Source organism: Equus caballus, chromosome 14 (assembly GCF_041296265.1).
Source record: "Equus caballus isolate H_3958 breed thoroughbred chromosome 14, TB-T2T, whole genome shotgun sequence".
Classification (NCBI taxonomy): domain Eukaryota; kingdom Metazoa; phylum Chordata; class Mammalia; order Perissodactyla; family Equidae; genus Equus; species Equus caballus.
This window is the reverse complement of record NC_091697.1, coordinates 101,261,983-101,286,459: the sequence shown is the minus strand read 5'-3', so window position 1 is coordinate 101,286,459 and position 24,477 is coordinate 101,261,983. Positions and strand designations below refer to the sequence as shown.

General features: G+C 44.0%; 1 protein-coding gene across 3 annotated transcripts in view; it reads right to left on the bottom strand.

The window, feature by feature from the left end:
* Nucleotides 1-3,446: 3,446 nt before the first annotated feature.
* The window catches only part of SERINC5 (serine incorporator 5), an 88,440-nt gene continuing 67,409 nt past the window's right edge, over nucleotides 3,447-24,477 (bottom strand). The window contains exons 7-12 of one of the 3 annotated variants that reach the window (XR_011425705.1): nucleotides 22,949-23,044; nucleotides 20,383-20,509; nucleotides 13,477-14,339; nucleotides 11,014-11,053; nucleotides 9,942-10,086; nucleotides 3,447-8,236 (exon numbers count right to left, since the gene is read on the bottom strand). Coding sequence is in view for 1 of the 3 variants with exons in the window: in XM_023618093.2 (XP_023473861.1) it covers nucleotides 8,089-8,236; nucleotides 9,942-10,086; nucleotides 11,014-11,053; nucleotides 14,273-14,339; nucleotides 20,383-20,509; nucleotides 22,949-23,044 (623 nt within the window). In the remaining 2 variants the exon portion in view is untranslated. The remainder of the gene's footprint in view (nucleotides 8,237-9,941; nucleotides 10,087-11,013; nucleotides 11,054-13,476; nucleotides 14,340-20,382; nucleotides 20,510-22,948; nucleotides 23,045-24,477) is intronic. The other 2 variants (XR_011425706.1, XM_023618093.2) reach the window with 2 other exon arrangements.

The window sequence follows — 24,477 nt, the reverse complement described above, 5'->3', positions numbered from 1 at the left end:
GGTGTGGACATGGCACCACTTGGCAAGCCATGCTGTGGTAGGCGTCCCACATATAAAGTAGAGGAAGGTGAGCACAGATGTTAGCTCAGGGCCAGTCTTCCTCAGCAAAAAGAGGATTGGCAGCAGTTAGCTCAGGGCTAATCTTCCTCAAAAAAAAAAAGAAAAATCCATTACTAGACATAACTTAGCTTAAGCTGTCATCGAAGGATCTTTGAAAGTATTCTTATTTTCTGGCAATAACAAGATATCCCAGACCCTCATATTTCCTGCCTTAAAACACGCAACATGCTTCCCTCCAGGGAGCCCCAGCCATTCCTTGGTCTTCTGCCTGGAACACAGATAGGATGCATCTGCAAAGCAGCCCCTCGAGGCCACAAAAGAAATCCAGAAATTCATAATAAACGTTGTCCTGGAGATGCAGAACCCAAATCCCAGGCGTTTAAGCCGCTGAGGTCCAGCCTGTCACTCAAATGCAATTCCTTACTGATATAATCGTTCTATGAACAGAGAAGCCAAGAGAAAGCTCTACACATGAAAAGGAAAAACTGACCTAAAGGGGAAGATCTGGGGGTGAGGGTGGAAAAGAAGAGACAAGGAGAGGTGAAAGGGGGTGGGGAGAGGTGAGAGATGGCAACCTCTATAAGAACAATTGCACGTAGTAAGGGTTTTTTAAAAATCTGCTTTTCCTCATGTGTAAAATGAGGATCAGAACAGTAACATGCACAGGATCACCGTGGGAAATACGCCAGGCACACATCACGTGCTCAGTAAACATTAGCTGTCATTATTACTCTAAGCTAGGCCTCCAGAATCGATTAGAACCAGGACTGGACACCACAGGAAACCCAGAAGTCCATCCTCTGTCTCCCCGCCCCCTCCTCTTCAGAACTGCTCCTCTGCACATCTGCTTTATCCTCTGTCTTCCCACACATTGGCCTTTTCCCTGTGTCCATGATGCCGAAAACAGCATTAACAACACGTGTTAAGTTTCTCAACTCCTCAGTTCAAGACAGCAGCCAGACTCAAGCTGCATTTTCAATTCCACGTCCAAATTTCCAGAGAGGCTGATTGTCCACCTGGATGGAAAGTCCACTCCTGGATCAATTAACTGTAGCCGTGACGGGGGAAGTTGTATGGAAAGAACATAGCTGCTCCTGCTACAACCATGAACAGTTTCCAAAATATGGAGGGGGAAGAGCAGGGTGGGTGTGCTGCTGTGAAGACAGAACAACAGTGAACACTGGGGTACATTTCTCTGAGTGTGTGAGCATGCTGGGATCCCAACCAGCAAACCTGGGGCCGCCAAGAAGTGGAACGTGCGAACTTAACCACTGCGCCACCAGGGCGGCCCTCTGATCACACTTGATACCTTTTATTACAAGATTCACAGAACACACAAAGTTTTAAAGAGAAGTGAACTGACAAAAGCACTACCAGCTTGCACTAAAACAGACAAGAGTTGAAACTGAAGCCATTGGGCTCCTGACCTTTTATGAGCAGGGAGCAGGATGAAACTAACCAGCTGCAAAATCAGGCCTTTTCTTATGGAAAAGAAAGGATGACCCAGAAGGTGGAGCTAAGAAGCAAATCAGGTCCAGTTGTGGACGGTGCTTTCTGGGGAGGTTCCTTGGGTGTGGCTCTAAGGGGGCAGAGTCTAGAACCAAAAAAGACAAGTTATCTGCTCCCCGTGATCTTAAGTGCAATGTGAACAGGGACAGGATAACCATAACAGATAATCCCTTTCAAAATGTGGAGATGAGTGTATTTAAAAACCAGGGAAATCTGAATAAGGTTTGCAATTTAGTTAATAGTGTCAAGTGCTTCTGATAGGTCAAGTATGATGAGAACAATGGATTCATCACCACAGAGGCTACCAATGACCTTGAAAAGCAGTTTCCAATAAATGGTATATGTGCACGCTTTACTGCACCAGTTCAACTCAAGAGTGAATGGAAGAAATGATAGCAATGGGAGAAGCATAGTTTTGGGATCTTACTGAAATCCCACATAAAAACAGAACACCAGATAGCACAACCAAAAACCCATGGATAACATTTACAACAAAAAGGGGTCAACTCCAAAGCCCAAGTGGGGAGGATGACCCATCAAAAGCCAGAAGACCTGGACAGTATGGCATCTATGAGGAAGAAGCCGTGGGCAAAAAAATGGAGCAAATGACAAATTCATAGAGACAGAAAGTAGAATGCTGATTGCCAGAGGCTGGTGGCAGAGGGAAATGGGAGTTGTATAATGGGTATGGGGTTCCAGTTTTATAAGATTGGTTACACAACAATGTAAATGTACTTAACACAACTGAACTGGACACTTAAAAATGGTTAAGTTGGCAAATTTTATAGGATACACATAATTTTAAAGATCAGAGACCTAATCTTATAAAAATGATTACAAGTATCAAGATTAAAGCCCCTATAAAAATATTTTGATAAAAACAAAAGGATTATACAATACTGAAGCTGAGGACCTGAGGGTTACTGTAAATATTCAGTAAGATTACCTTTGACCTCGTTATGTAAAGAAGTTAATCTTGTCAACTTGCTGTTTTCTTGTTTAACCTGAGGGCTGACTCAAGGGTCACAAGGATAGATGAGCTTGTTTTATGGAAGAGAATGCCTTCAAGGACCACCAGATTACAGCCCCCAGCTGCCATCAAAGCCAGAAGCCAGATTGCCCAAGATGCCCAGAGTCTCATCAGGAGTGAAAGAAAGAAAATTATCCTTTTATTTCTCCAAATCTCCTCCTGCCACCCCTTAGCTCTATAAAACCCTGCCTCCTTCTCTTGTTAGGCAAATTTGAAGAGAACGCACTTCCCACTTTCTCATTTTGGCCAATTCCAATAAACCTTTCTCCATCTCCAAGCACCAAAGTCTCAGGGTTTGGCTTACTATGCATCGGGCACATGAACTTGAGATTAAGAGGTTCTGCAACAATTTTACTAAAGAAATTAAAGAAGATCTATATAAATGAAAAATATAATCACAGATCAGAAGACTCAATGTTGTTATGATGTCAATTCTTCCTCAATTGATCTATATAATCAACGCCATCCCAATCAAGGGAATTGACAAGTTAATTCTAAACTTTAAAGGGAAATGCAAAAGACCTTGAATAGCCACAGCTTGAAAAAGAACCATGTTGGAGGACTTACACTACCTTCTTTCAAGACTCACTCTAATTCTCGCATTTCAGAGAGTGGGTCACTAGCCTAAGAACAGGAAGAAGGAAGCAGGCCATGGGGGTGTTCGGAGGGAAGAAGGCAAAAAGCTTGGGTTTTCAGTCTTGTATTTTCATTCTCAAGAATCAGAACAAATTCTATGAGTCTGACTTAAGAGACAGCTGATTGACATTTGAAGGCAATATCTTTGGAAAACTACCTGGAAGGACATTAAGTATAAACATACCCAACAGAAGGGAGAAAAAAAACAACGTGATTTTCAATTTTCAATTTTATTAAAGTACAGAGTTAACAAGTTTTGAGTTTTCTACATAGGAAAAGACTGGTCAACTTCAGACGCCTCATAGAAAAATTAGCACTCAAAAAACAAATATAAATCCATAGTTGCCTTTGTGACTAAAGGGGAAAAAGTAACTATTTAAAAAGTTACCAGAACTCTAACCATATTCGAGACCATTATAAATTTCAAACAGCAGATTCACCACACACACTACATTTTCAAATTCTAATAGCAAGACATAACCACATAATTTGGCTACAGCTAATTGTTTCAGAAAAGTTAAAAAAATTAACAAAGTTATGACTATAAAACTTTTGTAGAGTTTTCTTGCAAAGTAAAAAACTCTTAAATCTTTAATAAAGGAAAACAAAATAATCCTCTTAAACTTCTTATAAATAGCTCTCAAGACATATATTACGCATCTGCTGCAAGCTTTCTTTACCTGAGAGAATTTCCCAGGATCCTTTACCCCAAAGGATTACCTTGAAGAATTCTTCCACTATGTTACTCACATAAATATGATTAAACTTTTATAGAAGTGGATTTGGACATAGGCATTCTTAATCTGTCCTCTCCAATTAAGTTTTTTCTTAAAAGATTTTGCTTTTTAAAGAAAAACAAAAACCAGAAAACCTCTTTGGTAAAAGCCAAATATTTTCCCCCTTCAAAATGAATGCCTCTGCAAATGATTTACTAAGGGGAAAAAAACAGAAAGGAAGATCTTTAGAGAGGCTAGTGTTAGTTCTAAAGACCTGCATGAACGGCTCTGGGGTCTGTAAAGCATGTCCCACAGGAGAGAGCCCTTTTCTGCCTGAAATGCAACAGTAGATTAAAATGTCTGAGGCTCTACAAATGTATTAAAGACGGCAGGAAACACAGTGGCCTTAAGAACAAAGTCGCAGGGAGTTAGTTCTATTAGCAAATTAAGGAGAACGTCCCAGGGAATTCCGCCAGCCAAGCGGCTGCCGCACTGTCCCTCATTAAGGAGGGCCCAGTGCTTTCTGGATGCGCAGGGTCTCAGCTCAAGGTCAGACCCTCCGCAGCTGTAGGTTGAGCCCACTTTCACTTCCCAGAGGGGTGGGACACGAGTGGACATCAAAATGAGATGCTATTCAGACAGGCAGGAAAGGGAGAAAAAAGTCCTGACAGCTGAAATGCAGGCTCTGGAATAAATCACCCTTTGTAGGGTGACAAGGAGCACCAGTGGTGGGAACTGGCCAACATTAAATAAGTGCGTACTCTTAAAAAGGCAGAGGTGACAATGCGGGTGGGGGGAATTAGTACTACACAGAAGGCATCCAGGATGAAAGATCCTCTGAGGACGAGAAACAAACAAGGCGCTGTGGGAGCCCCCCTGCTGGCCATTCCTGATGGGCACCGGAACCCCGAAGCCCCAGTCACCCCACAGACACACGGACCATCTACTCCACAAAAGAGTTCCAAACTCCTCTGGCAAACAACTCCTTCAAGCCATTTCCCAAAAAACTGTGAAGACAGAGACAAATCAACTAACCAGGATTACAAAAACTCGACCCAGTCAGGACGAAGGAGGGTTTCCAAAGGCTTTGATAGAAAAGCCTCCGGTCAGGTGACACGTCTAGGTACACAGCAACCCTCCCTGGCCCCACTTAAGAGTTTTTACTCAGGAAAACGAGAGGGGCAAAAATTCCCACACTGTATGAACGGCACAGAGGAAATATACACATACAGTTTTTAAAAAGTCTTTTTAGGCTTTCATGGTTAAAGGAGTCTGACCAGCAGCTTCTGGGAATGCATTCTTTAAATCATGTACAAAAAGGTGTAGGAAGCAAAGGTCTATCATTTTAAAAGCTCTCAGTGAGTTTATCAGATGAACACCACCATTACAGCAACTCAAAGCAATTGGCACAATGTTTCCAGTTTCTTAAATCTCGATAGCACAAACATGTAGGTTCTTTAAACCCACGAATGCTGACTCACTCCCTGAGGATGGTTTATTACAATCAATAATCATGAAAATCCACCTTATTTATGTGCCCTCAGTCCTCAGAGGACATCCACGTCTCTCTCGATCATTCAGATAAACTTGCTGAAATTTTCAGTTGAGAATAAAAATCAGAGTGACCAGACCTCTTCCTCTCGCATCAGACCAAGCTGTGACGGGAACTTCAGGCCACAAACCAAGTCTTACGCAGCTGGAAAACGTGGGGCGACTGGGCAGGCTAAGCAAGGAAGCTCCGAGGGCCCTGCCGCTGGCAACGTCCTTTCCTTTAAGTTTCCCTGAGCTCTTCTGCAAGGGAAGGGGGCCCAACGAAGGCCAGCCAAGGCATAACGGCCTTGTCAGCCTGACTGTGACCTGCTGTAAGGGCCAGTTCTAAAGGCACACAGCTGGCTGTCAGACCCAGCTAGACCCCAGCAGGAAGAAGACATAATGAAACGAGTTACTGATACCACCCCAGCTCTTGATTTGTCTCTTCTCGGGGCCTTTCCTAAAGCCAGTCTCAGGGTCCCCAGAGCCATGTGGCACTGCACCAGCCACTGCGACCCACACCCCCACTCCTTCCACCTGACCCAGCCCACAGTGCTCCCACTTCCATTGGCCTAACCAGGGGCTGCACAGGAAGGCTACTCATCCATGACTCCAGATGATCTTTCCCCTACAGAACTCAGAGAGCTCCTGGCCTACAAAAAAGGAAACTTGATAAAGTTTACAAAACAAGGCTCTCACACGCACACATAATGAGTGCCTTTTGAAACTGAATCTCAAACATTGTAAATAAGGCAGTTCCTAGAGGAATTCATCCATCGTATCTGTTTTCCCCCCTTGTTTTCCTGGAAGGAGGGCAAAGGAGTAGAAGTGAAGAATTTGATGAATTTCCCATGCTAGCATTTTGGCACACTGGAACCCAGCTTAGGTGGGACCCGATTCTGCCCAACTCAAACAGGAGGGCCCAGAAAGCAAGCACAGGCCACGTCTTCTCATTCTCAGACCCTCTCTGCCAGGAAGCTGGAGACGACTCTTTCCACCCTGCGTGAAACACTAAGGAAGTGACCCCACCATGTCTCACTGGGGTCGCTAACACTTTCCACTGAGTAAAAACTTGCCTGACTGACAACATCAACACTGAAAATGGACATCTTCTTGGGCAGGTGCGTAAAGTCAAATCTCTCATGAGTGTTACTTCGCAAGTGTGTATTTTAGAGATTTCTGTGGATGTTTTTTATGGCCACCTTTTCTTCTAAGTATACGTGGTCACTTCCCAACTTGCACAATAGGCCTGGTCTGGTCAGCCCTGTTGGAGGTGCTGCCTGGGACCCTCACTTCAGAAAATCTACACCCCAGAGGCTGGCAGGTGGCGTAGTGGTTAAGTTTGTGCTCTCCACTCTGGTGGCCCGGGGTTCACCGGTGCAGATCCCGGCGAGGACCTATGCACTGCTCATCAAGCCATGCTGTGGCAGGCGTCCCATATACAAAATAGAGGAAGATGGACACAGATGTTAGCTCAGGGCCAATCTTCCCCCCCCCCCAAAAAAAAAGAAGAAGAAGAAGAAGAAAGAAAGAAAAAGAAAATCTACTCCCCAAAACCCATAATGGACATGAACAGCATGGTCGAATTACAGATCTGGAAAACAAAAGTCCTTTTGCTTTTAGGCCACAAGGTGGAAGAGAAACTGGGGGGCTGACCTCAACAACTGGAAGAGGGGTGCAGCAGGCTTCAGTCAAGAAGCAGCTTTTCAGGTAAGGTCCTAAAGTATTGTTAGTATTAATAGCACAAACAAGTAAGAACTACAACCCTCCGCCGCTGAGGCAAAGAAAACAACATGAATATTGTTCTAGAATCATGTGAATAACACGACAAATAAGAGTCATAATTATTGCAGTAACTCGGATCAGGTAGTGATAATACAGTGAGGGGCCACACGGGTGGTGACGGCAAATTGTGCTTTTTCACATTATAACAAAGATGCTGAACCCAAGAAGGATGCGGGACCCCTGGGAGGGGTCAGGGCAGAGAGTGAAGTCTGATTCCCAGCATCACAACTTCGAAGGGAAACGTTGGGGGCCAGGAGGAAACAGCACAAGGGTGGAGTTCAAAGCAGGTGTTTCCTCTTGTACCCTAGAAATACCAGGGAGCCGGGAGCAGGGTGCCTGCAGGCTGAAGGGTGGGAGTGGGGTCTGCTTTCTGTCAGGGGCTGAGGGCTCAGGATTTTGGCATATTTTCCTGTTCCAAGAATACAAATGATGGGCCACACAAGGTAAATTTTTCATCCCTGTGCTAAGATGTTGTGCCCCAAATTAAGTTTTGGTACAAACATGCAGAAGGCAAACACTAGCCTGATTACTATCCCCGTTTTTAGGTGTAAAACACATACAAAATATATTATCTCTCATAATCACTTTGGTTGAAATTTTCAATTCTTTTGGGACAAACTGATAGTTTCTTTTCGAATTTCAGAAGTAAAAAAGCTAATTAGGAGATTTCTTTTCTGAGATCTTTTCCAGACCCATTCGAGCCAGCCAGGGGATGCCAGCTTTTCACAAAGTGCCAGTCACTGCTCGAACGCCTGGGACACTTGTTCAAAGGCGTCACTTCCGGCCTGCAGGCCTGCTGCACCAAGGGGGCTGCTCAGAGCCTCACACAGAGAACTGCCGAGAGGGACAGCAGAGGGGCGCGACCAGCGTCCACAGGTATAACAGCACACATATCCAGCAGGAGGCCATCTTGACCCAGAAGATGGACCAGCTCCTGCTGAAGAAGGTTTCGATGTTGGCACTTTCATAGCTGTGGAAACAAGAGACCCGGCTATGGTCAGAGAAGGAAGAGAACAGGTGGGGAGACGGTCTCTGCCGCCAAGTCTCCTTGCTTCTCTGCCCTCTCCAGCCTTTCTTTTTTCTTTTTTCGTTAACAACTCAATTCAGATATAATTCACATCCCTTCGAAGTGTACACGTCAATGGCTTTATTATGTTAGTAGACTTGTGTAATCACCACCACAATCAATTTTAGAACATTCTCATCACCCCAAAAAGAAATCCTGCACCCTTTAGCTGCCCTCCCATTTGCAGCACATTTTGTCTATTCATTCATCAATTGACGGACATTGGGGTTGATCCCCCTTTTTTGTGGATTACGAATAATGCTGCTAGGAACATCTGTGTACAAGTTTTTGTGTGGACAAACGCTGTTGCCGTTTTTTCTTTAGGGTATATACTTAGGAGTGGAAGTGCCAGATCACACCATAACGCTACGTTTAACATTTTGAGGAACTGCCCAACTGTTTCCCAAAGTGGCTGCACCATTTTACAATCCCACCAGGAGTGTAAGGGTTCCAACGTCTCTACATCCTCAACAACATTCATTATCACTTGCCTTTTTGACTATAGCTTCCTCTATCCTTTCTTAAGCTTCCCAAGGCAAAATTTTCCACCAATTCTCAAAGTATCCCTGGGAAGCATGAGAAACACCCCCTGCCCCTTCCTCCCTCAGGAGGATGCTTGGGAAGAATTTCCTCAGTGAACCCTTCCCTGATCACCCCCTTTGAAACCGCTGACCCCGCCAGCCCCAACCCCGTTGGTTGCTCCTCATTCCTCTTCCTCATTTTATTTTTCTCCCCAATACTCGTCACTGTCTGACACACCGTCCTTGATTTGATTCTCCCCCATTACATTATAATCCCTGCCACACACAACAGTGTGCCCACAGGGAGCCACTCAATGTTTGCTGAAGGAACGAATAAAAGAGCCCAAGGAGCCTAAATATCTATCCTCAGTATATCCGAAGGTATAAAAAATTATGATCCAATAGAAACTCTGGATCAGTCAAAAACTGATCCAGAAAGAAACACAAAGAATCTCTATGATTTAAAAAGAATCCCTATGTAGTGGCAGGGAAGTCAGATCCACCAAGAATCGCCAAGGTAAAAAAAAAAAATCCTCAAGGAGGAAAATATGTGTAATCGCATTGATGTTAAAAAAATTACAGAGGCTTGTAAACGCATAGAAAAGGAATGAAAGGGTACACACAAAATTGTTCGCAGCGCTTCCTGGGGTGGCGGGGAGAGGGTTACTGTTACTTTTCAGACTTCTACATTAGTCAGTTCTTAAAAAAAATAGATGTTTCGTACTGTAGTAATGAAAGTGTAAAACAAGGAGGGGAAGAAGACCGGAAAAAAGTAGAAAATGGGGTATTTTCTCTTTCTCAAAAGCAGACCATTGCTTAAGAATTCCCAGTTTTCCTCCACCACTATTACTATGCTCTTCAAGCCGCCCATATGGAGTCGACCTTCCAGTTTCTTAAAGGGGCAGCAGGCATCGCCAAGTTCTAGGGTTAAAACCTGTTTCTGTAAAGGTTGTGAGGACAACAGCACTAGGAGAGGAGTTTAGTGGACTCCAGATCTGACCTGTGTCTCAGCACTTTAAAGAACAGGACTTGGCTTGGAGTCTTAAAAGACCGCCCTTTTGAAACGTCTAAGACAACGGGCCACTCACTTGAACCAGTTGGTGACGGTCATCATCACATAGAGGGAAGCCAAGAAGAACACGAAGTGGAAGTAGGAATAGCTATAGACGGTGCCTTTCTTCTCATCATAAATGACCCGTGGTCCCTCTTTCACATTCTGCTGCTCTTCAGTGTCTGTGAACCACAAAGCCAGCACGCACTCAATGGGTGAACACATGCACACGGACAGGGTTAGCAAAGCCACACTCACTAATTTCAAGCCCAAGGGCCATTGAACGGAAAAGACGTCAAAAGCGATTTGTGCCCTCAGGCAATTTTCATCTCTGCCCTAAGTCAAAAGCCCCACCCACCCCAGAACCTTGTTAACAGGATGAGTCACCTAATGCCACATTTATTTTAACAGAGCAGAAGATCAGCTTAAATAAAACTGATTTTAAGCTCAGAAGAAAGTGAGAGAGAGGGGCCGGCCCCATGGCCGAGTGGTTAAGTTCACACGCTCTGCTTCAGTGGCCCTGGGGTTTCGCCGGTTCACATCCTGGGCATGGACCTAGCACTGCTCAACAGGCTACACTGAGGTGGCATCTCACACAGAGGAACCAGGATGACCTACAACTATGTACTGGGGCTTTGGGGAGACAAAGGAAAAAAAAAGAAGAAGATGGGCAACAGACGTTAGCTCAGGGCCAATCTTCCTCAAAAAAAAAGAAGAAACTGAGAGACCCAAGCCCCTGGGATCCTCCAATCCAAGAAGAAAGTTGAAGGAAATAAACAGGCCAACAATGAGGTGTCAGGGCCTCTTGGTATTTTCCAAATCATTCCTGTAAAAAATGTACTTCCTGCTTCCCTAAATCTCACTGTATGATTTAACAAATTGGAGCCAAAATATAGACTGATTCTTGCCTGCCAGAACCAACAGGAACAAACAAAACCCAGACACCGCTGGGGAAGAATGTGAAAAGTGTATAAACAGAAAACCGGCTTTGGAATAGAAGTTTCCCCTTGCCGCTTCAGCTATTTGTGTCTGAATCCCAAATGCCTACAGACTAGAGCTACAGGGCTGCAGGGCCGCACGGATGCACGGAAGGAAAGCTCTCCACTTACCCTCTCCGTCGGGGCCGAAGCAAAAGCAACACCGAGCTACCTGGGAAAGCAAAATCAACAGTCAGGTTTGGTTTGTGCTTCTCTGCTTCTCTCCACATCAGTAGGCTCTGAAGGCCGCCCACATACCAAGGCTTCCCCTGTCTGAACTACGTCCCAGGCCCTGAACTGCACGCATCATGCCTTTGGAAGGTTCTGACTAAGCAACTGTTCTCCCTAGATGCTCGAGTGCTGGTAATAGGAAATACAACGGACGTGGAGGGGAGCCACCTGCATCACCTTCACAGGCGCACTCTGAGCGCTCGCTCAGCTACCGTGATTGCTGGGAGCAGACAGAGCCGGAGACCAGCAGCTCCAGGCTTTGCCCCAGCTGCAAACCCTTCCTGGGCAGCCCCACGGAGTGAGTGCTCCCAGCAGGGGTGTAAAGGCCCAGCCGCTGACCCCCGGGCACGGCTCTGCCGGGTCCTATCTGCCCTGGAGCCCCCATGGGGTTAGCGGAGGCCTTGTCCAGCCTGCAGCACCCTTCGACTTTAGCAGCTACCCAATGCTGCCTCCTCTTCGCCCCCTCTTCCCTCCATGTGTGTTGATCCCTAATAAATATCCTGCACATCCTGTGCTCCGTCTCAACCTGAAACACAGAGCGAGCGAGACAAGGTCCTGCTCTCACGAAACCCACTCCTGACGCTCCGCTCTACTCCCTACTCTATTCAATCCCCTTCTACCTAGGAGGCTGGGGCTATTATCCTGTTTACAGTTGAGGAAACAGGTCAGGCAGGTTAAATAACTGGACTGAAGTCACAAAACTAGCTTAGTGGCAGGGCTAGGACAGAATGCAGGACGGAAACTCCAAGATCCGTGATTCTCAAGAGACAACATGCATCATGCAGCATCCAGGTGACGGTGGAGCCGCCAGCGTCAGTCCTGGCAAAGCTAAGGGGTCTGGAAGCAGGAGGCCTGGCCTCATTCCTATTAAAATCAGGCTCCTAAACTGCTGCCTCGATGGAGGCAGGGGGGCCGAAAACATGGATGGGTGGGACGCTTTCCTTTGAAGAGTCTTTGGTACATTTCAAATTTCGTACCATGATTCTGACCTACTCAAAACAATAAAGTAAATTAGAAGAGTAACAGGTTATAAAAAGTCACTGCATACTCCAGAAGGACTCTGTTAAACAGAAGAAACACTACATGTATAAAGACAGTCTGGGAAGTGCTGGGTCCTCGGCACTTCTGGCTGATGATATTTCTACTCCAGGGAGCCAGAGACAAGGACACAGGAGCCTGAGGCTTCATCCCATTTATACACCTCAAGGCCAAGCCCCTGTTTCCCTCTTGCGTCAAGGAAACTTGTAATAGAGGGATTGGCCTTGACGGAATCTTGGATCAAGGACACAGTCTAAGATTCACTGATCCACTCAGTAGGCCCAAAGACATGGTGTGCTGGGGTCCTAGTTCTTTTGAAGCTCACGTTACCAAAAGAAACCACTAACTCTTGCTTTCGAAGGTATATCCTGTGAAACGCGATGCGAGGACAGCAAACCCACTTCCGCCCAGCATGCTCTCCAGTTCAGAAGGAAACACTGGGACGTTTTTCCTTGGAATGAGAAGAAAAACATCCTCTCTGAAATCTAGCTGAGAGACTGCCTGTTCTTTGAGCTTTAACTCTGTACACAGTGGGGACACTGAAACCACAGCAGTGCAGCCTCCGCAGGTGGTCACCCAGTCAGTGGTGGGAACAAACGCCTGCCTTCTGGAGACCATTCTCTTCTGCAGAATAGGCAGGAACCTATTAACCTCAGCCCAGTTTTCTCCTTTTTAAGTGACATAAAGAGCTGGTGAATGATGCTGGCAGACTGAGAGCCCTTCATAATGGTTCACTATCTGTAGGTCAGGTGCAGGAAGGACCATCCCCAGAGACCCAGCTGCAGAAAAAAGTGCCATCTCTAGACAAACAGCAGGGCTCTCCCATCCAGGGAAAGTGATTAGAATGCAGCCAGGGCCAATGCCAAGCAGGGTGGGCAGCAGGGCCAGGAGACAGCAGCTGAGCCCTTGGGCAGCAGTGGTAAGGAACAGACTCTGGAGCCAGTGCACAGTTTATATGCTGGCAAATCAAAAGAGTAAATGACTTAATGTTTCTATTTTTTCCTTCTGTAAAATGGAGATAAAACCCTCATTGGGGGGGCCAGCCTGGTGGCACAGCGGTTAAGTTCACGCGCTCCACTTCAGTGGCCCAGGGTCCGCAGATTTGCATCCCTAGGCACCGCTTATCAGGTCATGCTGTGGCAGGCGTCCGACATGAAAAACAGATGAAGATGGGCACAGATGTTAGCTCAGGGCCAGTCTTCCTCAGCAAAAAGAGGAGGGTTGGTGGTGGATGTTAGCTCAGGGCTAATCTTCCTCAAAAAAAAAAAAAGAAGAAAAGAAAAAAAAAACCCTCATTGGGTTTTTATGAGGACTCAAAGAACTCACATACGTAGCACTTAGAAGAGTGCCTGGCACGCAGCAAGTGCTCTAAGTCTTAGGCTTCAGTGGAACCTCCCGTTCTTTCCATTCTTGGGGTCAAGGCTGGGTCTCTTCCTGGCTGCCTCCATCTGATCAGACCTTTTTTGATGGACGTTTGGTGGATGTTCCATTGAGGGCCCCAGAAAAAGACTTTTACACAAGTGAAAAAACAACAGACATCTGCTGACCAATAGGCATCTGCTGACCCCCCTGATTCTTGGGACCCACCCCCCTTTGTTCACAATTCTTTACCCAATGACCGGATGGTTAAACAACCCCATGCATATATCATGCTCAGCAGTGTGGCATAGAGCAAATGCTTGTTCCTTCCCTTCTTCATCTTTCTTTCCTCCTTCAGAACAGCTATCACATAACTTCATGGTCATGCTATGAATGGAGGGCACAGACAGGTATAAAACAGAGGAATGGATGAGAAGTTTAAAAAACCACACATATTCCATTACGACAGAGGAAAAGAGCAGAGAGAAGGCTGACAAAGCTACCCAGGCCTCTGGTGGGAGACGGGCAGCATGACGCCAACAAGAAGAGGCCAATTTTGCTGGAGGAACAAGCCAGGACTCATTTTAATCCCATAGTATATACAGGACATTTCTTTTTCTGTCCAAAAACTGTATTCTCCTTTCCCAAGGAAAAAAATGGGATCATAAAATGCAGATCAATAAAGATGCAAATAAACATAAAAAGGCTTCCTGAAAAATGGGTCTTCTGAGACGAACAGGATGAGAAAAGGAAATGAACTTACTTCCAGTTCAGGAGCTGCATATCGCCCCTGCAGAGCATCAGAACTGGCTCTTGTTGTTGACGTCAAACTAAGAAACAAACAAAAAGGTCAGCAGAGCATATTAACGTGTCATAGCATATGGCAGAAAGGGCAGAGGTGCCTGGCCGGTGCTCCAGGGACAGGCTCACTGTAACCTACAGTTCTGGCTGCTCAAATAAAAGCACAGTCATGAACCGCATCGTAAAGTTTTGGTCAACGACGGACCACATATACAACAGGGTCCCATAAGATTAGCACCACATAGCCTAGGTGTGTAGCAGGCTATACCATCTAGCTTTGTGTAAGTACGCTCTATGATGTTTGCACAACGACAACATCACCTAACGACACATCTTTCAGAGCATGTCCCCATAGTTAAGCAACACACGACTGTAGTCCGTTTTAATATTCCACTTTATTCCAAAACTGGCCGACAGATTCTACAGTTGATGTCCTTTTATATGGACTGCATTAGATCATTTTATGCAAAGAGAGGTTTGTAGGTAAAGAAATAAGATGTCTTTTGGTCCTATGATCTTGACTTTCACTATTGTTTTTTGCCTCTCCTCCCCCAAATGCCAAAAGAATTTTCTGATTTCACTTTTACTTTCCCCTCCCTCTGACTTGTCGCACGAAAGCAATGAAAGAACCCAGAGATGGCAATAAAAACCAATGGCCCGAAAAGCAGAGCTTATAGTTATTTACTGTGCAATCAGCCTACGGGAGAACAAGGTTTTCTGTTGGGAAATTTAACACCGAGTAGGTGTCAGTACGTTAAAAAAATTTCTTTCCCCCACACTCCCCATACCTAGAGAGGTACAATGCTATAAAATTTGGCTTACAGGGGTAAGAAAGGTATTTCTTTTCCCTGCAAAAAAACAGGGGTGGGGGGACATTTTAAGCAAATAGAAATACATACGATACTTAGAGTTCCAACTAAATGTACAGGTTCATTTAGCGAATATTTACTGAAGGTCTGCCATGTGTCAGGCCCTGCTCCAAGCACTGGCGACTCCGAAAAAGACCAGTGAGGCAGCAGCAGGTGCTGGCTAGTGCAGGGGCAGGAATTAATCAACTCATTTCAACCAAATAAACCACGTGGGGCAACACTGCCTCCTCTGCCCATTCTCCTCCCCTTTTGATCAATGAGATGTAAATAAACAATAATAACCCTTCCTCACAAAAAGGCCCTCTGGGATCCAAGCACATTGCTTCTTCTGCGGTTCACTCAAGTCCAATAAGCATCACTTTCACTTCTGCTGTGAACAGATGGATGCTAATGCAGGCCCACTCCACTCCCACTTCCCAACTTTGAGCCTAGTCAGAGCAATGACAGAAACATTTCTTGAGGGTTGTGCGCCCAAGAAACACATACACCTTGCTCCTGAATTTAAGAGTGCACTATATTTTGTGCATATGAATTATGATTTAATACAGTATATACTTTCCATGGGGGAAAATGGAATTCTTAATTTTAGGAAGAGATTAGTATCTGGAATTTTCATCTGAAAGATGATAATCATTCTTTAAAGAGTTAGAATAAATATTTCACTTTATAAATTCTTTGGAATAAAATGGTTTCAGAAAAACAAACTTGATCCTGGCACCTTTGCCATTTCACCTCCACCATCACAGAGCAGTGAATGGGGAAGTGTTCACTCTTACTTCTAAACATATCTATATTCAGTTAATCATCAGTGATATGTGACTTCTACAAGTAGATGTTTCTGAAAAATAAGGTCTTTATTCAGTCATGGCCTTGCCCTGCGAAACACTCTTGGAATTACCAAGAAAATACCATTTTTACAAGCTCTTAAAAGGCATAGGAAATCTTACTGTCTGCATTCTGGCTGTTACTGACCCATCTGTCTGGTCAGCACAAGACAAGTTACTATAAAGCAATTCCTGGATCATCCATAATCCCTTCTCTTCCGGAGCTAAGGTATGAATGACTTTAACCCAGTTCTTCCTGTGGGGTGGATGCACACCAACAGCATTTGGTTGAGACAATGCTTCACCGTACAGAGAATGCTGAATGTACCGAGCACGTGTACTATCTCTGGCCTCTACTCACAGAAAACCAGTGGTGCCTCACGTTCTGTGACGACCAACCCGATATGCACTGTGGTGCCCAGAACCTCTTCCACACTGGCAGAGAGATGTGAAACGCAGGTGGCCCCTCCGTGCCTGCTTCAGTTGCTTTTAGAACCGGCCAAACTCCCCTAGATTACAGAAAATCTTGGAAAACCATGTCCAGACTTTCCTACTGGAGACCACAGATTCTGCCTCCCTGACAGATCCCTTGACTGTCCCCAGCCTTCATGTGGTGAAGTTCAATTATGTCCCTGGTGTAGCATATAATTGGTAACTCATAGCTCCCAAAGGAGATCAGAGTTCTATGTGAGCTGGGGGCTGGCTCCAACATGTCCCCTGAGGGACACAGAGCCATGAAGGTTTCTAGCTGGTAGGTTAGGGAATGGTGGGAATCCCAAAATAAAGACACAGCCCCCTCCCTTTTTTCTTAAATAAGAGTAGCAGACCCAGAACACACCAAAAGAATAGATACTCTCCTTGATTTGCCAACTTTTCTCAGTTTAAGCTAATCTTCTCTCCAATGCCATCTTACCAAACTTGTACCTATTTCACATGGTCTGCCACATTGCTATGAATGTCCCATTTTGAACTAGCAAATTGTTTGACATTTTATAAAGATTCTTCGTTTTTCTAATTTTGTATTTAAATTCTTAGACAGCTTAAATAATATACACTTCTACGCACAGCTAAAACTGCAGTAGCCAGGGAATATTTTTCAGCACAAACGCCTCCTAATAATATAACATGTGAGTCATCCAGCTTATCTTTCCACCTCAGTGAAGACTCTACCTTACTCCAAGTCATCCCAGGGGGAAAAAATGACCTGTCTCTCCAAATACTCCAGCAAAGGAGACTTGAGGAAAGGTTTCCTGAAATTAGGGGTAGAGAGCTACAGAAGAGGCTCCATGCCCCAGTTTCCTTTTATGTACAATGAGGGGATTGAACTTGATTGATTCCTGGATCCTGTCCAGGCTGGCAGTTTGAACTTGAAGCCAACAGAATAACAATTTCGATCAAAATCCAGAGACCAAGGAGGGAATTAAGGAATAGCTGGAGGAGGCTGGGGCCTGTCACAGCAAGGATCCACGCCTAAGGGCTGTGGCGGAATCGGCCTATAGAAGGAGCCCTTGGGGAACTCGTGCATGGGGTCCAAGTTGAGACGCTTCTTCACAGCAGTAATGCCTGGGTACAGTAGAAGGGGCTTCTGGAGCAAGGGTGGCCCCAGTAGGAAAGTCAGGCAGTAGGCTTTGGCTAAGCCCTCCTTCCAAGCTGAGACAGCGAAGTGTAAAACATGCTCACAGCGAGTGTGCCAGGAGCAGGACTTGGGACAGAAAACCAGAAACTGAGGATGGAGGTCATCATGAAAGGCCCCTAAAGAAGTATACGTGTGTGTGTGTTGGGGGGTGCTTAGGGAGGACTCCAGAGTGTTGAGAAGATAGCACACTGAGCTTTCTGTGACCTTACAGAAAAGTCAGCCCCAGGCCATCTTGGACTTCATTGAAAATGGGTGATTTCTTTACCGTTTACTGTACACATTATCCAGTCTTTTTGGCTTCCTACAGTTTCCATCAAGACTTCTAGATATTCCTGCAATCGTGTTCAAATGACAGTTTCCACCCAGCCTCTTTTTGTAACATCTTCCAAGCTTTCATTCCTCTGAGTCTGGGAGGAAGAGGTAAACTCTAGGAGCCAGGATTTGAAACCTCCTCGTCAGGCCGCCTCCCACTCCAGCAGTCTTCAAGTCGCTACAGGCCTGAACTCCCTTCCCTGTGAGCTCCAAGACGCGCAGTTATGAAGTTCTCTGAGCTGACTCCTCTCGGAGCGGCAGCGGACAATCACAGCAACCGTCAACCTGCGGACCCCGGCACGCCTGTCACTGACTCCTGGGAAGACCCAGCTGCCATGGCCAGGGAGTGTGTTCAGGCCACATGTCACACAAACACCCCCAGCTAGCTGGTCTCTCCTCCTCTCCACTCAGTGCGGCTGCTGTTTTCCATCTCCTCGTGCCATCGGGCACCAACGGTTTTGCAGTTTAATGACCAGCCTTCAATAATGTCTGCTGTTGGCATTTAGACAGCGTTTAAGTAGCATCTGTCAGCTTTGAAAATTGTTATCATTTGGGAACATCAGACTAAACCATACCAACCTCCACCAGGGTACCTCTACATTCTGGAAGAGGCACTGTCTTATTTACCATCTTTCACTCAAAAGCAGCAGCGAAAATCTGATCGAGTGAAAACTCCATGCTGCAAAGTAACGACATCTATAGCAATTCTATCAGCCTACCAAGCATAATTTTTGCCACCTTTCCATTGATGGATTTATAGCAAATCCAAGCTCTGTTTTATCTGAGGGGCAAACATTTTTTCCATGTGCTATTAGGAGTCCAGCAAACTACAAAAACATATGATTTTATTCTGTCAAGTTATCTTTATAGCTTTTTTTTTTACTGATAATACAAAAACAAACAAGAAATCCTAGCTCACTGTAAAAATAATCTTTAAAGGAAAAAACAGAAGAACAAGAGAAAAACAATAATTTATCCCTAACACCACCATTATTACAAGTTTGGTTTATCTCCTTCCAAGATTTTTTTCTGTATATGTAAACACAAGTATATTTTATTTTAAAAATGGGATATTCTGTATTTACAATTTAGTATCCTACTTTCTCCTCACTTGATTTACCAATTTTTCTTACCTACCAATACATTAAAAAACTGAGTGACCAATAACATTAGCCACATTGCTGCCAAAGCCCAACATTATCAGATTCAGCAAAGAAAAGCTGACTCAAGAAAGAAGACCTGAGAATCAGGATTCAAAATTTGGGCCTTTATGGTGGTTTGCTGAAAGCATTCATTGACTTGGGCCCAAATCTCATTCGCTGCTTTGTATATAGCAGATACTCAGTGGACAATTACGGAATTAGTAAAAATGAAGGCCAGAAATTGGTCACGACGCTCCCTTCTGCTGCAACAAGGAGAAACTGTCACTATGTCAGAAAGAGACTGAGAATCACTCTAACAACCACCTGAACACAGCAAGCAGTCCATGGCTTCATGCATGACTCTGAACAAGTACTTCATAAAACTCAGCTCTCCTGTCTCTAAGATGCATATGTCTGCTGGCCCCTTTCTAGCCTTAGCGGGTGTCAGAAGCTATAACAGAAAACACCAACGTGCTCAGAAAGACACTTATTTTATTTATACAAGCTATCGTCACCAAGATTGTTTAGTTTTAGCCAAAGGAAGATCATAATGTGCCTACGACAAGTTGAAATTTTTATGCGCTGAAACACAACACACAAAATCTAAAACACAGAAGGAAAACCTAAACATGAAAAGGTGACTGTCAAAGGGAAGTTTAGTTATCAGTGAAATCTATACCCAGAATAAGAAACTCACCATTTCTATCCTTTTCTACCCCTCTAGCAATCTGTGAAACATCTTAAAGGTGGCGTCGACCCCATCATAAGCGTCTGAAATGTCATATGTACTTTGGAGGAGCTGCCTCCCCTCCTTAACAGCATTGTGGGTTTTACAGAAAATAGAAGGGACATTTCCTGTCTTTCTTGGACCAAGCACAAAACGGCCCTGTATGTAGGACTTTGTACTCTTTCCATCAACAGCAGAACAAATGGTATTTCCCTTGGATTAGAAACTTGCCAAAACATTCTGGCTCATACCATCTCTTCCTCACTTTGTGCTCCTTTGCCCTCCAATAATGCTTTTTAAGCTAGTAATATCCAACTGTCTTTCAGAGGGTGGCAACGTACCAGGAATTTATTTTATTTACCCCATATAAATACAAGTAAGGCAAATGAAGTCCCAACACCTAGATTTCAGGGGGTAAGACTACCTTTGTACTTCAGGCTATTTTCCCTCTTCCTCAGATGGTATTTGTTTTGCTGCCTCACAGCTGCTGAAACTTATTTAAATTCTTCTCCTGTACTTTTAAAGTCTGCAAAGACGGCCTCGGGTAACTCCGAAGACTTACCATGAATATAAGATGCACGCAATTAAGAGAGTGGTACCCAGTCCAGTAACCAAGTTTTCATCTCTGTACAGGTCCTGACCAAAGTCAGGCACACAGATCGTAACGTTCTTCCCACGGTCATCTAGAACTTGTAAAGAAAAGACAAAGTGATCACAGTCAGTTAGAAAAGGCTGTGGTAACTCACAGATGCATTCATTTTGGGAAAATTCAGCTAACTTAGAACAGTGAAGATTTATCATTGGGAACATCCACTCCACAGTCTAACCCGATTCAGACTACACTGCTGCTATCGCAAAGCACCCCTCTCCCATCTCAGCACCCTCTTAGAACAAGACCCTCAGAGTCCAGCTTAGCGCTAAAGGGTTCTTCAGTTCCAGGACCTTCTAAGAGTTGTGCTCTTTTTCAGCACTATTTAAACAATAGAGAAGAGTAAACTTGGATCCATCCATCAGCTGATGCGGCAGCCTCTGAACAGAGGTAGTGTGCAGACAATTGAGAGCGTCCTCCACATCTGTCCTGTCTGCAGGAGTGTCCAGGCTACTCCAAACCAAACAGGTACCAGCAGCAGAAGAGCCGTCTAGCCGACGGCCTCCATCCAGACGAGAAGTCGTGTTACCGTCAGTAACAGGATGGTCATCACATCTTTCAGGCTGCACCCTGGGAACCTCAGATAGGGTCTGTTTTTTTTAAAAACTTTGAGAGGCTCCATAACCAAGGTTTCTGTAACATGACCATCAGCGGTACTTTACTTTTTATCTAACACAGAGTCTTCAATTTTGAACAAACAAGCTAGGTCTGATTGCCAACTGTGCCCCAAAATAAAGAACAGAAACATAAAATAACAGTCTAGAAACCATTTTACAAACCAGTGCGGTCTAAGTGTTTCAAGTTGGACTAAAATTATCATTGGTCTTCGCACTTGAAACAGTAAACACAACTGTGTAGGCTGTGGTTAGGGACTCTCTATTCTTAGGCCAATGAAAAATGTTTTTTAAAAAATTGACCAAAATATGAACTTTGCTATTTAAGCAGTGCCACCAGAAATTAAAAATAGAAGTTTTTTTCTGTTTTTAAGTGATACCTGCCATTAAAAAAACAACTTGTAAACAAAAACCCCATTAAATTAAAACCAGAGATTAGTACAGAAACAGTCATAAAAGAAAGTCTCAGAGAGACAAGATTTAAATAAAGCTACAGAGCCATGAAAGAGCTTTTTTTAAAAAAATTCTATCCAGGATAGACTATAATTAATATAAGACCTACAATTATATCTCTCTGCACTGTAAACGGCTAGAAAGACGAGACCCATACAAAGTATGTGTATACGCTAAAGCTTTCAAAATCATCTTTGCATTTGCTTTCTAAATTTAAAAAAGAAAAACTTCACGTTTCTAGTTTAGAGAAAAGAGTACATTTATTTAACTCGATTTATATAAGACCAAATGCACCCAAACGTGCACACATTTAAATACACTTACGTGTATATATATATGTGCGTGTGTATACATTTATATATCACAAAAGTGATAAACATGATGAAATACGACGAGCTTGGAGGTTAAAATAAGAAAATTTGGTCTTTTACTGGCAAGGCTCTAGGGCTCATACGACGCCACCTTAGAACATAATAGCGCTTTTCCAGTCTCCAGTACCCACGGCCACTGGTCTGCAAGAATAAAAGCTAACCCTTGTATAGCACCCACTACGTGCCAGGAACAGTACTTCCATATACCTATACACAACACTGAATGCCTAATAAACCACTTTATGAAATAGGAATCTTATTTAATTATCCGATTAAAATAATAATTAAAATTCTTATTTTAAAGGTGAGGTGTCTAGGCCAAGAAAGCTAAGTAACTTTGTAGAGTTACTCAAGTGGCAGAACCAGGCTACAAACGCAGGCAGTCTGCCTCTGAAGCTCATGCATATGCTGTTGTCTCTATAAATAAGCATCATTTAAGACAGCGATTCAAGGCCACAGTGCCGGCAGAGAGTGGAGCCAGGCTCAAACCCGGTCTCCTGCTTCCCGCTCCAATGTTCTTTCCATTCTCTATTACAGTCATAGAAATGGCCACCTGAAGAAAGGTAAATTAATAACCAGCTGAAAACAAAAGCAAATAAACAAAGCACAACACAAATGTTCCTTGAAAACACAGAGCAGGAAAATGAAGATCAGGCCTCGAGGCAATCTCAACAGCCCACCGCTGGCCAAGCCTTTCCTTCACAGCAGGAAGACTCAAAAGAAGGAATTTTCATGACCATATCCCCCCTTAAGGACTTTATTTAATGAAAAAGTCTAGATCTCTCTGTTTTGATTTATTGCAACCCAGGGGCTGAAGCTCAGTCAAGAGCACGTGCTTGGCATGCGTGAGGCCTTGGGTTCAACTTCCGGCACCTCCAACCATTCATTACTCAGCCTTCAACGCCATCCTGGAGAAACACAGGCTCAGCTTGATTTACTGCATCCCTGATGTTAAACAATACCTCACAGAGACATATTTCTTCCTCCACAAACGAAAATATTCATATTGCAAGCACACGCTCCCTAACAAGGCTGGCTTACCTAATTCTACAGGTTTGCTGGACAGAGCTGAGAAAGTGAGGTACGTGACATAGCAGCTTATGAGACCGGACTGTAGTAAGCCAGAGTTCGGCTGTCCTGGAAAATGATAAGAGACAGATTTTAAGACAGTGTTTTAAATTTCAACGATAAGAAAGCAGTACCAAAAAAAAAAATAGGTGTCCTCATCCTCAAATGACATTCCCCAAACTTGGACCTCCACCTTCAAAGGAAAGAAGAGTACATAATGTGTTTCTCAGATAACAGTAAAAAGACATGAGGGGGAGAGACCTGTACACTGAGCCTAACTGCTATGGTAGGGACGACAAGTTCTGCCAAGTTCTCTACCAACAGCTTATTTTGATAATAACTATGGCTGTACTTAAACACACTGCCTGTTCCCCCCGAGGTTCAGAACGTTAGTTCTTAAATCAGACGATCTCAGAAGAAAATGTGCTATCATTATTTGTGAGATCACAAAGCTTAGGGGGGTAAATGACAGATTTCATAGGTCATGGATTCCAGATTCCACAAGGTCATCAGACACTTAAAGGCCATGACAGTGGAAAAAAGCTCTTATCTGTCAATGGACTAAAACCTTTGGGAATACCAGAGTTGGCCCAGGCCCAAGAGGAAGGCGAGGGGGCTCAGCATTCACTGGGAGAAGGGCTTTAATGTTACGATATTTAAATTAAACTAAGTGTTTGGATCCTTGAGAGCAATCAGGATGTGATAAAAGGAATTTATCTTTTTTTGGTGAAATTTTCAACCACCTGCTGACATGAAAGGATTCAGTTTTACCCCATCTTCCCTCTGGTTAAATTTGTTTCCACAATTAAAATTATTAAGTTATACAGTGATCAATAAAGGTACAGAAATAGACCCTTTTATAAAGTTGCTCTTTGGCATGGGAATAAGATTTACCTCAGCAACTAACGGCATTAAATGAAATACTTCAAAATATTATTACTATTTCAAAAGCTATGATTTAATCCAAAGGATATTTTAATCTGAATACTAATAACATTTTAGGAAATTCTTAACTGACCAATTAAAGGGATTGGGATAATACTACTCTCAATTTCAGTAATGGACTTGAAATTTTTAGTACAGAAAAACTGTTAAATTATTCAATACTAGCAGCCTTTTTAAATCACCATTTTAGAAAGCATTCAAGGATCTATACCTTTTTGGCCATATTTTCCTTTTCCTCTCTAGAAACCTGAATGTCGTGCATTTTCATCACCTGTAGAGAAAGACGCCTACAAAAGACCTACAGATACCCACATTTCCCTGCGGAGTGAGAGACCTACACTGGACCAGGGAGGGACATTTCTCTCTACAACCAAAGACGGCATGCCGGCTTCAGATACCAGAAGTCATTTATAAAAGACAATCTACACCTACGCTTTCTAAAGCACTTTCAAATCCTATCGTCTCTTCCTTTTGGCTTTGAAACCACCATGAGCAAGGTGAGGCTCACAGGTATTCTGTTGACTTTGCTGAGGAAGGAACTGGGTCTGAGGAAGATT